Source organism: Hoplias malabaricus, chromosome 5 (assembly GCF_029633855.1).
Source record: "Hoplias malabaricus isolate fHopMal1 chromosome 5, fHopMal1.hap1, whole genome shotgun sequence".
Lineage (NCBI taxonomy): Eukaryota > Metazoa > Chordata > Actinopteri > Characiformes > Erythrinidae > Hoplias > Hoplias malabaricus.
The window spans coordinates 29555908-29574847 of record NC_089804.1 but is presented as its reverse complement, the minus strand read 5'-3'; the positions used below and the strand labels follow the sequence as shown (position 1 = coordinate 29574847).

The window sequence follows — 18940 nt, the reverse complement described above, 5'->3', positions numbered from 1 at the left end:
TGACATTTTTATGCAATTAACTCACTACGTTTGAGCAACGTAGAGCCACGTGAAGAGTTTGTGCATTTGATCATATTTGTTTTCCAGATTTCAGTTTAATTGTTTCAGATGTTCTACACAAATGAAGTGGGAAAGGAACAAGTATTATTTCTGCAATTTCATGTATTTCATTTTGTATTGTATCTACACACACAATATGTAAATGTGGGTACAGCCATTCATTAGTGCTCCTAGCTTAAAAGTGTCGTTGCGAATAATGTTAACCAGTCAAATACATTAAAATAATATTTGAAAAATAGAAATAAAATGTAAAAACAGAACAACACTGTACTGTCGCTCCTTTTGTTCTCTCAAACACCTTTTTGACCCAATCTGTTGTGTTTTGGTAGAACGTTGACATGGCTTCACGCGCAAGACCGGTTTCCTAGGCGACGCGAGGACGCGCTCAACGCCCACAGCGCATCTGAGCACGAGCTTAAACACATTAAATAACATGGTCGGTTCATAATAACTGAGGAGAAGGAGTGAAGAAGTGTGTGAGGTAAATACACTGGTGTGAGGTAAATACTTTAATTTTCACATTTTCATTCGCATTTCTGTTGTTTCCACTTTTTGGTGAAGGAGAGTATTTTGATTCAATATGTGAGTGTGTGGAGGAAATCTCGTGGATACCAATATTTTTGCTGAAATCATGTTTTGGTTTTTGTCACTGTTTGCTACAGTAAGCGCTTATACTATTCTAGGAACTATTATACTATTATATTATACTATTCTTCTGCATTCAGCAAGAACAGTATTAGACAGGTAGTACTAATAGTGTGTGATCAATTAGGTGCATAGATGGCGCAGCTCCAGGGTCCTGAGGTTGTGGGTCCCGCTCAGGGGAACTGCTGTGAAGAGTTTGGTGTGTTCTCCCTGTGTACGCGTGGGTTTCCTCCCACATATGAGTGTGTGCTGCCCTGTGAATCACTGGCACCCCTCCAGGGTTTCCTCCGGTTTCCCCCCATGGTCCAAAAACACATGTTGGTAGGTGGATTGGTGACTCAAAAGTGTCCATATGTGTGAGTGTATGTTGCCCTGTGAAGGACTGGTGCCCCCTCCAGGGTGTGTTCCTGCCTTGTGCCCAGTGATTCCGGGTAGGCTCCGGACCAACTGTGACCCTGAACTGGATAAGTGGTTACAGATAATGAATGTAATATGATTTGTAGTTACCAAACTTTACATACAGCTGCTTTAAAACAATAATATTTCCCTTTTCTAACATCACCAAAGAAAAACAGATGGAGTCATCAGTACCCATCACTTCATCAGAGTTCATAAGAAGTGAAGGTGATGAAAATGGCTTCCTTCTCAGATGCCAGCTCACTGAGGATGGTGAGAATGATAAGGACATTAGTACCAGTCACATTCCTGAAAGTGAAGAGGCAGTCATTAATGAGCACAAGGGATCAGACTCCAATCTGCCGGTGGGTCACCACAGTTATACAGTCACCTGCACCGTCAGCATTGCAATGGCTCTACCCAGAGGTATTGAGAAGTTGTCTCCTTTCATTTCATTTGCATTTGCTACAGCTAAGGGTGTTATACAGGGTTGCATCACTTATTGCACTGCTTATTTACTTTTTGTAGCTTTGTACTTGTGATTGTCATGCTTTTGTCCTGTTTCGTGTTTTCCTGCTCTGTTTTTGTGGATTTCCCTTGTTTCCGTGTCTCTTAGCTCTTAGCACATGGCTCTGTTTTGTTTTGTTCTGGTCTGGTCTGTCTTCCTCCCTTGTCTCTGCCCTAGCCCCCACCTTTATCATCAGAGTTTCCACTTGTGACTCCTATGTGGTCCTGCTCTGCTCTTCCCAGGAGTTCCTGGTCTAAAGTCCTGTGTGTATATAGTCCCTTGATTTCAGAGTTTCTTTGTCTGGCCTTGTATGTAAGTGTTTGTTTCTGTCCATTTACTTATTTTATTCTACTGTAGTTTGTGTTTTCTATGTGCTTCCCTTGTTTGTTTGTTTTTGTTGTGTTTGGTTTTGGTTTTGTTGTAAATAAAGTATTACTTATGTTTACGTCTAACTGGCTAATTTACAGGCGCTTAAATTTCTCCTCTTTAAACCAGTTAAAAAACACTGAAATACTTGCTCATTAGTATGCAATACCTATCCAGTGTCTGGCAACCAGAGAATCTGATAATGTTGTTATTTTCTTCTTTCAAGGGGTGGATGATGATCTTGTTACCACTGAGGACAAAGGACATAAAAATTTGAAGAAAGTTTTGTCCAGTGGTTTCCTGGAGGTGCCCAAACCTCATAGATATTACCACATTGAGTACAGGTTACTGCCTGACAACAATGAACCAATTAAAGTAGACCTGGTGATGTTTGGTCTTGTCGCGAAGGTCTACATGGAGAATGAGACAAAGGTAATTGTCAAGTAACTTTTGTTGAGAGTTGCTACAAAGAAGTCACAAAAAGTTCCACTTAAAATGCTACACTACATGGACTGTAATGTTGAGGCATAATTAAAGACATTTTGCACACGGGAATAATAATTGAAGACATTTCACATGCTTATGTTATCTCAGTTACCCAAGGAATAAAATAACACCACAAAAAATGGTGGGCAGCATTTTCTCAAACTCCTGCTAATGCAACATTATGTACTGAAATGCAATTATGGTTGGAACATGAATAAGTAATTTAATAAATGCAGAAACCTGAATAAATATAACTCATATAAAAATGTGACTATAGTACTTAAATCTAAATTTTTGGCTTTGTTTGACTTCTCTGAAAAAGTATGATTTTTTTCTTTCAAAAGAAAAAATTCCATCTCATATTTTTTTAAATATAAAATGTACTATGATAAAACTTTTTGTATTTTTTGGAGTAATTTATTCCATTTGAATAAAAATGTGCTTTAATGTAAAAATCCAGCTAAATTCCATTCAACATAGAGTGCAAGATTTAGGGTCACTATTATTATCAGCAGAATCTTCACTTTCTGAGTAAACATACTTCATGCACCTTACAATAACTAAAGCCATTGCAGCATGCAGTTCTGCTTTTGTTTTTGCACTCAACATACATGAATTATGCATGAGGTATAATGTCACTGACCCAGAAAGATAAAGAGGTTTAGAATAACAATTAATTGCCTTACTGCTCTGTAAGATCACTCATGGATTACTTTCTAAAACACAATGAAGCCACTTGCACTTAAATTTATTTCACATGAAGTTATACCTTTTTGATTTTATCTATGGACAATTGGACACAATTACAGTCCTTGACTATGAAGTGCTATACAAAAGCAAAATAAAAATTGGTAACAGCAACAGCAATCCATGTGTTTAACATTCTAAATTTGCTGTTTTACGGAAAGCAGTTTTCCAGAGCATAAAGAATGACTAGGAATGCAGTAGTTGTATTAGTATCAGTGTATAATTGATAGACAATGGCATGAATTTGAATCATATAATTCCACAATTAAGTCTAAAGAGATTTCTTAACAAAACTGTGGAATTAAAGGACAGGTCGTAAAACCATGTGCAAAAATCCGAGGTATTGACAGAACAAATTATAATGATAATTAAGAGTTCAAAACAGTTTATAAGGTTTCTATGGTGTCCTTAAAAATGTAAATTATATGTTTGTTCCAAATCGTAGTAAAATAACTCCATTGTCAACAAACCTGAGTGATCGCGTGCAAAAGGCGGGATGACAGCACCAGCGTCTCAGTTTACTATAATTCAAGTTATATGTTATAAGTCAAGTGCAGGTGCATTAGGATTATGTATCTGAGCATCATCCCAGGTGCTGTGTTGTTTGATCCTTGTGGTATTTTGAAGAAACATGTCACAGATATTTAATGAACACCCCCGGGAACTGTTTTAAAATGTGGGAAAGGGTAGAACATGTACCTTCTTACTGAAATCCAAGTGTCTTCAAACTCTGAAGGTATGTGTTACTTATTTTTGGGTAATTATTAGTCTTATACCATAATTATAATAGCTGTAAACACCTCTGGTCTCTGCAGGTGTTGAAGCAGTGGTTGGATGGAGATCAGGTGTGGCTGGCCTGGTCTCAGACTGTGAAGCTAAATCTCAGCAGAGAGCTGCTGGTAAAAATGCCTTTTCATAAAATAATCTTCAGGGTGTGGGACACCAAGGACAGAGTGTCCCCCAAAGTAAAGTATGACCGACTCAAATCCTTCAGCCAATGGAGCAAGCCAATGGACAGAAGCAAGGAGGCCCCAGACCAAACAGGTTCTCTCACAGCTCCTAATATGAACACATGTTTAGAAAAGTGTCTAAGAATGATTGTATATCTTGTCAGAGTTTCTAAACAGGATTTCCTGAGTGTGTTAGGAACATTACATCCAAATGTTAATAAACAGCTTGTTAATAGTTTTAATGTGTTGGAAAAAATACAAAACCTGGCCATGTTTATGCTGTATAAGTACATTTGTAGTGCCCTGAATCTGACAGCAGTCTTAAGAAATAACATTATTATATGTAAGGACAGGGACAAGGATAATTTCAAACGATGAAACAAACACTGTTTGATATGTGTAGACCTCCTTTCAATACCAATCATCCATATGTCAGAGGAAACCAGACACAAAAGCTTTCATTTGTAATATATGCCATTAAACAACCCTCAATATATTTACATGATCGTTAATTCAGCCTACAGGAGTCTATTTCGGGCAAAGTAGAGTGTAACACAGTGATGATAGTGAAATACATGGTAGCTGGGAAGCAAATGGCTCATTTAATTTTTTTCTATTCAGATGCAGGAGGAAAGGGTGAATTTCTTTGATTATATCTCAGCCAGGGGCGGCACGGTGGCGCAGCAGGTAGTGTCGCAGTCACACAGCTCCAGGGACCTGGAGGTTGTGGGTTTGATTCCCACTCTGGGTGACTGTCTGTGAGGAGTTGGTGTGTTCTCCCCGTGTCCATGTGGGTTTCCTCCGGGTGCTCCGGTTTCCTCCCACAGTCCAAAAACACACGTTGGTAGGTGGATTGGCGACTCAAAAGTGTCCGTAGGCGTGAGTGAATGTGTGTGTGTGTTGCCCTGTGAAGGACTGGCGCCCCCTCCAGGGTGTATTCCCGCCTTGCACCCAGTGATTTTGGGTACGCTCCAGACCCACCATGACCCTGAACTGGATAAGTGGTTACAGACAATGAATAAATATTTTTCATTTTACAATGGAGTACATGTTTCCACACGACAAATTAAACTGATAATAATACAATTAAAATGATAATAATTAAAGTTATTGTTCAGTAGGATATTTTTCCAATCATTCCAATCAGCTCTCAGTTACTGATGTGTGGTGAGTGTACTAGTGTAGATTGGCTGCCTTTGCATCATCCTGCAGGACGCTGCACAATGTGGGAGGTTGTGGTTGAGGTGACACCCTAATGATCATTCATTCATTCATTGTCTGTAACCACTTCTTCAGTTCAGGGTGCTTTGGGTCCATAGCCCACCCGGAATCACTGGACGCAAGGTGGGATCACACCCTAGAGGGAGCGCTAGTCCTTCACAGGGCAACACACACACACCCACACACCTGTGGACACTCTTTAGTAGCCAAACTACCTAACACCAAACTCCTCACAGATAGTCATCCATAGAGGACTTGAACCCACAATCTCAAGGTTCCTGGAGCTGAGTGACTGCCACACTACCTGCTGCACCACCATGCCACCCCATAATGATCCAAATAATTTAAAATAAGTTTTGGGTATATAGAAAAGCAAGTGTAACTATCGACTATAAAATCATACCTTTAAATTTATCTCTTATTAAAAACTATTCAGATACATACATCCTGGTAGTAACATTTACTACATGTCTCTCTAGGTGGCATTAAAAGCTTGGTGCATAAGCTGAGAACTATGTATGAGAAAGAAAACCCAAGAACCAGAACGTCAGTCAAGTTCCAGAGAAAAAGCAAATTAATGGACCATGGATGGCCTCCACTCCACTGTGTCACAGGTATTAACATAATACTAGAGGAAGATATTTTCACAGCATGTTACTCTTACCATCTAATTTACCAGAACCTTCTACCTTATATTTCCACTCCCAAACCACATTTTTAGGCCCTCCTACCTTATGGGTTCATTTCTAGGTGTCCAATAATATACTCTAGCCCACAATTTGCTGGACAATTTGTAAGCCACACTCTGCCTATTAATTATTGGTTAGGTTCTGACCACAACACAACTGTGCAGACTCTTCTCAGCCCAGCAGTGACACAGGCATGGTAGTGACTAAAAGAATAGAGCCGTGAGTGATTGAAACTGATCATTGACTAAAAGAAACTGTGCAACAGCAGTAAGCACAAGGGCTATATATAAGGGAAAAGTGTTTTAAAAGTGGCCAGTGTGTAACTGAAGCATTGTAATACAATATGGTAGTGTAGCCATTCATAATCTGTTCTATAATATAAATGTTTACAGTTGGTGCCAAACTGTCAACTCTGGAAGCCAATGATAAGTCTCCCTCACCTGAGGGTCTGAATGCTGATGGATCAAAGAGACAAGAAATGGAGGAACGATTCAACCAAAGGTTCTTCATGAAATAGCCTACACTGACCCAATGAAATTATAACATCTGCCCACACTATCAGAAAAACTGTCACTGTGGTGGTACCTTTTAGTGTCTCAGTACCTTTAGATAGGGTAAATAACTGTACCTTATTCTATATGAATCATATATTTTAAAGTTGTGTTGATTTCAAATACCCCATTTCATCTCCAGGAGTTATATTCTTATAATTTTTATTTTACATAGTTCTGTAATGAAAGATTACACAACTGTAAACTGGAACACAACTGGGCTTTAAAACCTCTGTTGTACCTTTACCACTACACAAATGATGTTTCTTTGTGGGTTCTTTAGTAAAGAAAATGGTTCTTTTGCATCATCAAAGGGTTCTTCACAGAGAATGTGCTATAGATTTTTCTCTACAGAACCTTTTAACAAAGGAATCTATATGGAACCAAAAATGGCCCCTCTCTTGTAACAAGCTTGACATCTTAAGAGGAACCGTTTTTGGTGCCATATAGAACCCTTCTCTAAAAGCTGCTGTGTAGAACCATCAATAGCACGTTCTCCATCAATCTGAAGAACACTTTCATGAAGCAAAGAATCATTTAATCATCCAAAAGGTTCTTAGAGTGTTCAGGGTTCTATATGCACTGTAAAAAATGAAATCTAAGCAAGTAAAATTTGCTTAAATCTAGTCTAAATATCTAGTATTACTCATTTGGAAATTGTTGTAAGAATATAATAAGATTATTCAACATATTTCTAACTTATTGCTACTTGTTTTAAATAATTTTATCAACAGAAAGTGTCTTATTCCATTGGCAGATAATTTCTTAATTCAAGAAAAAACATAAAATGATGCTTAAAAGAAGCAAAAATATCTGCCATTTTTACACTCACTGTCCACACTTTTAGACACTCCTAACTCCACCTTGATTCACCTTGTAGATGTAAAAACAGGGACAGTAGCTCATCTGTCACAGCACAGTGTGTGTGTGTGTGTGTGTGTGTGTATTATATATAAAGAGCCAGTATTATACTAAAGCCATAATATCTGTCTGAATACAAATTGTTTTGTATTTGTTCTGATACAGAGGAGAGCAGTGTGGACTGAAGAGTTTTAATGAAGCCATTATAGATCAAGACAGAAGGATGGCAACATTTAGGTTAACACCCAAACAATCATTAGATGACTGCACTAAAGGCCAAACGAGCACTTCAACACTGTGTACGTTTATGGACTTTAATAAATAATAATTTATCTAAAAAAGAGCCTTCGTGATCCATAGCATCACATAAGTCACACATTATTTGCATTTTATATTTGTGGTAATTACTGAATATGTCTTAATAATTAAATATTTTTATTATAGGATAATTATTAAATAATACACATGTAGTTTAAACACATGTCTGCTGAAGAGCCTGAAGTATTGAACCTTCTTTTTCCTGCTCAGATTTAAAAGATAAAAGCTTGGAGACAAGTAAGAAGAAACCTGCATTTAAATCCCCTGAACTGACCACAGAAGATGCAGAAGAGATATGCAAAAATGGAGTTGCATCGGTGGAGCTCAGTTCCACATATCTACTTGCAGGTACTCATTCCACAGCTGCTTGTAAATCAAATATGTATAGGGTGCCATATTTAATTACAATTTTTTTTTTTTTTTATTAACTACAAATATGCCCCAAAATGTCTGCATACCCCTCATAATTAATAGATTGAGATGGTTTTAAGCTCATCACTCCACACCAAAAAAAAAAAAGCACTGGAAGTAGAATAGAATGCTTGGAAGCAGTCAAAAGCCAAAGACCACCACACATCTAAAGCCAAATGTTCAGGTGGTTTAGCTCTCACTGTACTAAGCAAGCTCCCATTGAACTGGAGTAATGATGCTACATTAAACACCTTGGGATTTGGTATGTGTGATTATGCTTCAACAAACATCTTGTGTTTGACTCCCCGTGTTTGTTTGGGTCTTCTCCAGGTGCTCCGGTTTCCTTCCATGTTCCAAAAACACATGTTTGTAGGTGGATTGGTGACTCAAAAGTGTCCATAGGTGTGTGTTTAAGTGAATGTGTGACTGTGTGTTTCCCTGCGAGGGACTGGCAGACAATGAATGAATAAATTTATGATTCAACAAACACATCAGTGCTGGCCTCACCAATGGTGTGGTGGCTGATTGGAATCAAGTATCAGGACAGACTTCTCAATATCTATATGGAAACAGAGAGGAAGCATGCAAGATTTAAATACGTATTTCTGTACAATATCCATGGTGTCTTCAAATATGTCTCCAGAAAAATGACTGGCAATTAAATAAATAAAAGCTGGTCTCTGACTTTTGCACAGTATTGTATAGTGTATAATATATAGTATACTCACAGTTTCCTATGCAATATTGGGCAAATTTGATAATTAACAGCTGCCTTTCATACACCAACACCAGTCAGCTGAATTCATCCCCACTCTGCTCTCCCATGTGTTTCCTGTCAGACAGGGGAATGTTTATACGTAGTGTGAGGGGGTGAGAGTATATTGGGAGCTGCTGTTGTGCCCCCGCAGGCACAATTTTCTGAGGCTTCTAACTGACTGAGGAATGGCCCCAGTCTGAGTTGGCGAGATTGTGTGTTTGTATGTATGTGCTCTTTTGATGTGTCCCACTCTGGGCTACACTGGGAGCTTCTGAAAGCTTTCATTTTTGGGAAATATTTCTGCCTCACTACATAAAGTGGAGATAGATAAATCCCACACAGCTTCTTTCAACATAGGCTGTCACAAAATACAATAGTTACAATTATTATTTATACAATCATATTAATAATAGACTCAAGTGTCCATTTGTGTGAGTGAATGCGTTTATTGCCCTGTGAAAGAGTGGCGCCCCCTCCAGGGTGTGTTCCTGTCTTGCATCCAATGATTCTGGGTAGGCTCCGGACCCACCAGGGACCCTGATCTGGACAAGTGGTTACAGATAATGAATGAATGAATATTAATAATAGATCAACACAGAAAATATGTTATTTAGAGTTCACATTTTACAAAATAACAACTAGTGCTAGGCGATATGAGTGCAAATCAATATCACAATTAAGTGTACATTTTACTACGATTACGATTAATGAACGATTATTTTGTTTTTGTAATTTTGACACTCATAGTTCAGTCACGAGGCCAGTATTAATACTGCTCCAGTATTAAAACTGGGATATTTTTTCTGATGTTGCTGGGAGCTTATTCCTCTCTTGTTTTTTGAGCACTGGTGTTTGATTGTGCTTTGGTCGATGAAACTGTTCTTAGTTTCTTAGTGTTTACATTAGACTTCTTTTTGTTCAGTGTCATATTAATTATAGTCAAAACACAGCACGTCCAAACCAGACGCTGTTATTTTCTTTGGTACCAGCTGCTCGAGTCGCTCGGTTGGCCTTGGCATTTAGGTTGCTTCCAATGGGGACACAACAGAATAAAAATAATCAATATAATCGATATAGACCAGATCATGTCGATTAGAAGTTCTGAATGTTGACTTTAATTCATTTTCGATTAATTGCCCAGCCCTACACTGAACTAACATCTGGATGAGAAAAAATAAATAAATAAAAAAAACAACCTAACAAAAATTTCTTGGACGTATTAATGGCATACTGACTGAGATAGCCATGACTGATCTTTCATAATCATGTTTTTAATGCATGGGTTTGTTTATGTTCAGAATATGAAATCTCTTGTTATTTGAATAAGATAAAGTTATTTAAAAATGATTTTGAATTTTCAGTTTTTACATCTACTGTTTTGTTAAGCCTTATAGCTTCTGACTGACCTTTTTAAATTGCACAAGTTATGCTTTTTGCATGTATTTGAAACTAATGTAGTATTCCAAACCTTAGTGTGTTATGCAATTTAACGTAACATTAAGTCTTATGCCATGTATTACAGAGTGTTAGAACAATGGGAATAAAAACACTAATTCATGGGAGGTGGAATAAGTCTCTGCCATAATGCAATACATAATAAGTAAAAAAGAGATTACAATGACTACTACTTATAAATATAACACTATTCAGCATTTTGTTATTAATCACTTCTAAGATTTAATGTGTGTGTGTTTTATTTTTAATTAAGTATTGATGTCTGTCTCAGGAGAGAGGTCACTGACAGGCTGTTTTCTGACACGCTCTGGAAGTGTGTGTGAAGGTTTCAGCAGCATCACTCTGGACCAGCCACTTATGTCCGAGCAGCTAAAGGCTGAGCTCAATCCACTGATCATCACCATCCTGTCTGCTTCTTCACTGCCTTCATCTCCTGTTCCTTTTAATGAGCTTCGGGTAATCTGCTTAATGCAGAATTTTCCCTTGTGCAAACAGAGAGTGTATTTAAAAATGTACTATTTTGGAACCAGTAATTTGTACTAAATAATTACTGATATGTAACTTAAATTACAATAAGTCACACTTAATATATACTGAGTGTACTAGTCATATGTTATTTCTGGAACTATGTAAGTAAACTTTAAATATATTTATATGCTTAGTGCTGTACAAGTCAAATTCTTGTCATTTGTAATACTATATATTGGTATATTTTGTGCTGCTGCATAATTTTTATTAGTGATTATTTTGACATGGTCTGATTGTTAAGTGATTTAAATTACATATTAGTGATTTAGTACAAATTATTGGTTGCAAATAAATATAATTGAGTGTAATTTTTTATCAAATCATTTTATTGACATTTAACCCTTCAAAGACTAGTGTCAATTTGCTGTTCATAATTTGCTATACCTCAAAAGACATCATTTATTATATAATTCACATTTATTATCATTTAATATACATTCTGCACTGACCGTTTACATTATTTAGGTTTGATGTTAGAAACAATTACAAAGTTGTGGCAAAAAATTCTAAAGGCTGTTGTTGTTTTTATTGTTTGCAGAAAAATTGTGTACCTGTGTACTGCCAGTATAAATTCCCCAGCATGCCAGTGCACAGAACCAAAGGACGTCATCATGGTCCTAATATTTATTTCAGAGATGTTCATGTAATCCTGACTGGCCTGCTGAACACTGAAGTACTGCAGGAGGTCCTCAGGGGCCCAGCGATAGAGATTGAAGTACATGACCGTGACAGAAGAGCTGAAAAGCCATTTACAATTCCAGCCATTTTCGGCACAGACCCTGATGATGACAAGTTAGCCAGTGCAGGTTTAGTCACTACTAGGCGCACTGCCCACAGCAATGAACTGTACAATGTGTATGGAATTGCCAAGCTGAATCTTTCTGATCTTCTTAGAGGACACAGATGTTTAAACCTCACTCTACCAATAAGGCGTTCCCAGAGAGGGCAATGGATGGACATTGAGAATAATGACTGGGAAGTAAAGATGCTTAGGAAAGCAGATATTCTGGACAATTCTCAGGAGAAACCTATGCCTGTGGGTGACTACATTGACGCTAATTCCCAGCTCAGAGTGCTGGTGGAAATAGCAAGACCACTGTCTCTTGACCCACACCAAAGCAAAGGCTGCTGTCCCTTTGGTCGTATTGTGTATGCATTTGACTGCAATAATGCTTCTATTCTGACCAAACTGAAATCACAGATTGTACAAGTAAATTCAGCAGCCTTCTGTCTGGATGCTCCCAGTGAAGAAGCGGCACAAAAAGTCCTGTGTGGCTACAGAATGAACGCCAAAAATGCAGAAGATGAAAATCTAAATGTTCTAACAGGGTTTTATGTGACGGACAAATCCCTGCACCTTTTTGTTCTAGAGGGACTGAAAGAACAAGCCATCAGACAAATCTGGGAAACAGTTCCTATGAAGTAAGAAACCATTACCTGGATGTAGGAAATGTTTTATTATATGGCCTAACGGTACTGGAGAGTTTGTACATTGGCTTGGTTTGCACATTTTCTTTAGTCTTTGTACAAATTATTTCTTAGATTATAAACTGTCAGAAAAACTGTCACTGCAGTGGTACCTTTTTGCTGTCTCAGTACCTTCAGATAGGGAACATAATTTATTGTATATTAATTGTTGATTTTAAGGTTGTATTGATTTATTAGCCCCGTTTCATCTCCAGGAATACTTTTGTTTTACACAGTTATATAATGAAAGAATACAGATATCCTTTTAATTTACAGTGATTAATGTACAGATACATTAATCACTGTTGGAATCCTTAATGAAATTGTACCTGTACAGTACCTTTTTTTTGTTTGTTTGTTTTTTTGGACACTGCAAATTGATACTAAATAGGGGCGGGGGGTTATTTTGCTAATTTATTTTGAATAGTCGAAGAAATACCTGAAACACAGTGGAGTTTTTTATAATCACAAATCTGAGAAAAGTGCATTCATTAATGACATTAGTTAAAGGTTTCTGGCTTTTTCTTTATTTTTCAAATGCTTGTTATTTAATTGCTGACAGATGAAAACTTTCCTTAGAGTTCATGAGACTTCAAAGTGGACATGCTAGTAAATAAGGGTGTAACTTTGGGCTGATTATTAAAGGGGAAGAACAGGACCTTTAATTGATCAACAGTACTTATATATAATAAGACGTAGGAAAGTAATTCCAATTAGGTTCATAACTGGTTTTCCAGTTCATAACACTTGTTTATCACAATATGATGCAGTGCTTTCCAGAGGAGAATTTGTGAGGGAACAGCAATCTGAGAAGTCTTATATATGTTGTATTTTGCAGGCTGGAAGATGGCAGGGAAACACAGTTCACTGTTCTTTATAACTCTGCCCTGAGCTTCTCAAAGAGGCTTTATGACTCTCTGGACGTGGGGCTGAGTCCGGTGCATCTCTGCCAGCCTCTGGACACCATCCTGAAAGAGCCACTTTTGTATATCAGAGATGCACTTCCATACACCTGCCTCCAAGCCCTGTTACGGTACGACTAGACACCTCACAATGTGAAAGCTTTTCAACGTAGAGTTCTATATGATGTTTTATAAATTACATCAGAGAACATGCTTAAATAGGGGTGGCGCAACAGGGAATATTGCTGTCACATAGCTCCAGGGACCTGGAGGTTGTGGGTTCAAGTCCAGCTCAGGGTGACTGTCTGTGAGGAGTTTGGTGTGTTCCCGTTTATTTCCTCCGTGTGCTCTGGTTTCCTCCGACAGTCCAAAAACACATGTTGGTAGGTGGATTGGCGACACAAGTTTCCATAGGTGTGTGTGTGTGTCGCTCTGTGAAGGACTGGCACCCAATGATTCTGGGTAGGCTCCAGACCCACCTGAACTGGATAAGCGATAAAAACACTCATCGTTTATATACATCAGTATGTCAGGTATTACAGATCTAAAGTCAAGGTACCAAATTAACCCTGGTTTTCACTGATCTAGCCATTTTACATCCCACTCTATAAATATGTATTTCTGGTCAAAATATACCTTGTCAGGAAAGTTATGAAAAAATATTTGTGACAATACAAATATTTCTGATTTTTCATGGCGCCATATTTGAGTCAATGTTTACATATTATACATCAATCAAATGAGCAGACTCTCAGGAACACGAGGGTATAAGCCATTATGAATAAAGAATTATAGCAGAAAGAAAAAGATATTCCAAACAGATCACTGAAGCATACCAGCATTTACCTAAGGTTCTCTCCATCAAAAAGGTACCAATTTGAGTATTTTCGTCAAACCGTTCGTGAGTTATACTCATGCTTGTGAAGAGTACTGGCCAAAAAATTCCCAAAAAATAGTACACAGTTAAAAAAAACCTTAAGAGCAATTTAAACAGGCAAAGGACTATTGAAAGTTTTTTAATGGTTATTTGAATTTCCATAGCTTAATGTATAATATTAATAATAAAGAAATACATATTAATTAGAACTGCATAGTACTGGATGTACAATGATATTGGCATCACTTAAGTATTGGCTGATAATTGTTTAAAATATTGTCCTCCTTTCATTAAGAAGGATAATTCTGGTAATAGAGAGTTTGTGAGTTATTAATTTACATTTATACTTTCAATATCTGCTGAGGATCTAAAGATGAATTCTGTGTTGTGTTTGTATTCTTTCTGGTTTAGAATAAAGCGTTTATTCCAAGTGAAGAGGCTTGATGAAGTGGTGCAGTATGACTTATTCCCATCAGCCAAGATGGTTCTCAGCTTGAAGCAAGAGTTTGGAATAGATTCTAGTAGCAGTATGGAAAGTTTAAAGGTGGATACCAAAGATTTACAGGACAATTTAGATCACCATGTCTCCCAAAGGAGGATACGCACTCCTCTTGACAACTTCAATAAAGATTACCTGAAGTGGAAACAGTCTCAAGCAGATCAAGGGCTATACACAAAAGACTTTGTTCCGGTATTAAAAACCATTTTGAAAAAGTAAAAGCATGAGAACAGATGTTTCAATAAAACAGAATTGGCTACTACTGGATTTTGCTGCTATATCATCTGTTTCAGGCCAACATTGAGGAGGTCCACAAACAAAGCAGTGATTTACAGAAGCCAAAACCAAAGCTGTTTGTGGCTAAAGTGGAAGATGGTCAGTCTGCCCATAACTATAGCATTCAGAAAGTGAACAGCACTACTCTGGCCCTTGAGCTAATGCGTAAAGAGATGGCACAGGTCAGCAAGACTAAATGAAATACAACAATATATAAGACAGAAAAATATGTTTTTTTTTAAATGTATATTTTTATTTGGGCGGCACAGTGGTGCAGCAGGTAGTGTCCCTGTCACACAGCTCCTGGGTCCTGGGGTTGTGGGTTTGAGCCCTGCTTCAGGTGACTGACTGAGGAGTGTGTTCTCCAAGTGTCCCTTTGGGTTTCCTCCATGTGCTCCCATTTCTTCCCATAGTCCAAAAACACACATTGGTAGGTGGATTGAGGACCATAGGTGGAAAGGAAAGTGTCCATAGGTGTGAGTGTGTGTCGCCCTACAAATAACAGGCACCCCCTCCAGTGTGTGTCCCCACCTTGCACCCAGTGATTTTGGGTAACCCACAGCAACGCTGAACTGGATAAACACTTACAATGAATTAATTAACATTTTTCTTTAATATTTGTGTGGTTTTATGCACCAAAAAGCAACTGCAATTTAACATGACCATTTTCCACTATATGATATAAATGGAATGTTTGAGTCTTTGAATTTAATGCGAACTAGAAATCATTATGTATTGTCTGTTTCAGGTGAGGCCAAAAGTCATAAAATTTTCATAAAAAACACAATGGCCACCCCCAAGAATTTTATCTTCAATTCACTTATGTCAGAGAATAATTGTTGTATTTTCCTTAATATTAGATAAATGAATACTGAGATTTTAGTATTAAACCAAATTATATTAATGATGAAAATACTTTAAATTGGAATACTGCAAAGATGTTTGGTCCAAAAAATAACTTTTTCATTCATTCATTCATTATCTGTAACCACTTATCCAGTTCAGGGTCGCGGTGGGTCCAGAGCCTACCTGGAATCATTGGGCACAAGGCAGGAATACACCCTGGAGGGGGCGCCAGTCCTTCACAGGGCAACACACACTCACACATACGGACACTTTTTGAGTCACAAATCCACCTACCAACGTGTGTTTTTGGACTATGGGAGGAAACCGGAGCACCCGGAGGAAACCCACGTGGACAGGGTGAGAACACATCAAACTCCTCACAGACAGTCACCCGGAGCGGGAATCAAACCCACAACCTCCAGGTCCCTGGAGCTGTGTGACTGCGTCACTACCTACTGCACCACCGTGCCACCCCCTAAAAATAACTAGTTGAATATTTTTTCTAGATGCCAAATTATAGGTTCACATACAGCCAGAACTACCACTCTCTTACTCTGGATCCTGTTGATACTGAGGCTGAGCAAAAGGAGTCTAAAGTCAAGGCTCGAGCTGCTTGGCGAACCTACAATGGCTTTATATATCCTGGGTTCAAGAGCAGCATTGAGTCTAACAGACACTCCAAATGTCCAGACCAAGCTCGGGTGGAGGAGCTCAGAAAGGTGCTCTTTTATTTTTTTTGGATTTTCTATTGTTTAGGAATAGTTTCTTGATTAATCACATCTTCACAGTTATTTCCTTCTGCAAATTCAACAGCTAAGATATAACTGCTGTCTGAAGTTTGCTTCTTTATATTAACACTGGAGTTCTGCGGCTAATGCAGCTAACAAGTAATGAACCAGCTCCTGTAGCATACTCCAGTTAGCATCAAGCATAAACCATACCTAATAGTCCTACCTACCATACCTAAGAAACAGGAGAAGTCATTTTAAAGCCTAAAACTGCCTCTGTTTTCTACTAAATTCACCAACTTTTCACTAAGGTTATGCTCCATTTCTAGCCCTGGAGAGAGAACATACTCCACAGGAATATACTGAGCCCAACCCTGAACAGATCCAGTTGGCCATGGAGTCAACACCATGAAGACTTTAAACTTTACAAGAAACCAGCACCTTTTTTCAGTCCGGAGACTCCAATCTCTATTTACCTAGCAGGTAAACACACAATACTTTAACACAGGGGTATCTAGTGTAAGAAACTTACACTGAGTAGGCAAAATTCAAGCTGCTACTGCTTTTATCTGTGAAGAATGTCATGCAGTATCAGAAACCACTTAAGCAGTTTTATTTATACACGGATATTTAAAAAAATAAGATGTAGTAATCTGGCAATATTTGGTTTAAATGAATGATGCAGGAGTCTCCATAATGTCAAAGAATAATTAAAAGATTAGATGAGAAAAAGTGGATCCTTACAACAGTACAAGACTCGGTATTCCACCAAAACTGGCCTGTAGTTGAAGAGACGGGAAAATCAAGTACTCAGTCTAGATATATCCAGTGCTGTGTGTTTTTTCTTTTTTTTTTTTTTCCTCAGGAGAGTCTTTGAGGCAGGAGCAGCTTCAGTATGCGAGTGCTCAGTACAGCAGATGGCTCAGGAAGATCTTACCTGATAAATGCTCAGCAGGCAGCGGACGAGTCCCAGAATTCAAGTGCCATATGAGAAGAGCTGGTTTGGATAAACTACAGGACCTGCTGAAGGACAAGCCTATGAAGCTCTCTCTGAAGAGACCACAGAAAGGAACAAGAGTAAAGATGGTTTGATCATCTTCAGTGAAATCTAATGACCTAATTATCTACCTAAGAAATGTGATACATTTTCTACATATTTAAAAAAATTAATTCATTGGCCAAACCTGTCACTACTTAAAAGCAACGTCTCGACTGAACACCCTTGTCTTTGGTTTGTTTACGTTCAGAATCTCTGTGTCTTTAAGGTGGAATGGTATGTTTTACAGAAAAAGACAACTGTACATGGCAGATGGTTAACTTGTATGTACGTTTTTATTCACTCCTTGAATGACCACAGAGTCATTTGTTACTCGAGATTTAATTTTCAGTCTGTGTTTATTTTCACACAGTTAGTGTTCTCCTGAATTTAGAGTCAGATCCATCTAAAATAAATAAATACAATTATTTTTTACTCACCTATGGAGCAGGAATACAGCAATATCCTTATCTTGGTCCATGCTTTTCAACATTTAGAGGTCCACCCGTGGTCTAAACCTCCAAAAATACAGTTTCTTTGCTCATTAACAGATAGAAAGCCTAGAATACTGGAATGAGATCCCCTTTTTTTTCTACTTAAACAATTTACAGACACGTGGGCTTTGTAAATACACCCAGCAGGCACAGGACGTCAATTTGACGTCAGAAAGGTGTTGGTCTCTAACGTTGGACAGACGTTGAGTTTTAGTTGGAAATGAAAATCGGGTTGACGTCTAAACCCAACGTTGCCTTGACAACAAGCTTCAACGTTGGACAGACGTTGAATTTTTGTTGGAAATGAAATCGGGTTGACATCATAGCCCGATGTTGCCTTGACAATAATTTTCAACGTTGGACAGACATTGATTTTTAGTTGGAAATGAAAATCGGGTTGAACCCAACATTGATGTGATGTCAAGACTCAACGTTGGTTAGACGTTGAAATATGGTTAGTAATCAAAGTCAGATATTACTCAAAAATTAACGTCAGGATGACGTCAAACTCCAACGTTATGTAGATGTTGATTTTTAGTTGGAAATGAAAATCGGGTTGACGTCTAAACCCAACATTGATGTGATGTCAAGACTCAACATTGGTTAGACGTTGAAATATGGTTAGTAATCAAAGTCAGATATTACTCAAAAATTTACGTCAGGATGACGTCAAACTCCAACGTTGTGTAGATGTTGATTTTTAGTTGGAAATGAAAATCGGGTTGACGTCTAAACCCAACATTGATGTGACGTCAAGACTCAACATTGGTTAGACTTTGAAATATGGTTAGTAATCAAAGTCAGATATTACTCAAAAATTTACGTCAGGATGACGTCAAACTCCAACGTTGTGTAGATGTTGATTT

The 18940-nt window shown here is 37.9% G+C and overlaps 1 protein-coding gene across 1 annotated transcript; it reads left to right on the top strand.

The window, feature by feature from the left end:
• The first annotated feature begins 1280 nt into the window (after nt 1-1280).
• On the top strand, nt 1281-17848 carry cfap92 (cilia and flagella associated protein 92 (putative)). The gene is made up of 15 exons (XM_066672326.1): nt 1281-1527; nt 2202-2407; nt 4024-4252; nt 5859-5993; nt 6461-6569; nt 7646-7779; nt 8009-8146; nt 10693-10877; nt 11488-12371; nt 13255-13449; nt 14607-14886; nt 14988-15152; nt 16323-16535; nt 16874-17027; nt 17410-17848. Exons 1-15 carry the CDS (start codon nt 1281-1283, stop codon nt 17634-17636), a joined length of 3501 nt encoding a protein of 1166 aa, XP_066528423.1. The 3' UTR covers nt 17637-17848.
• Nucleotides 17849-18940: the final 1092 nt, after the last annotated feature.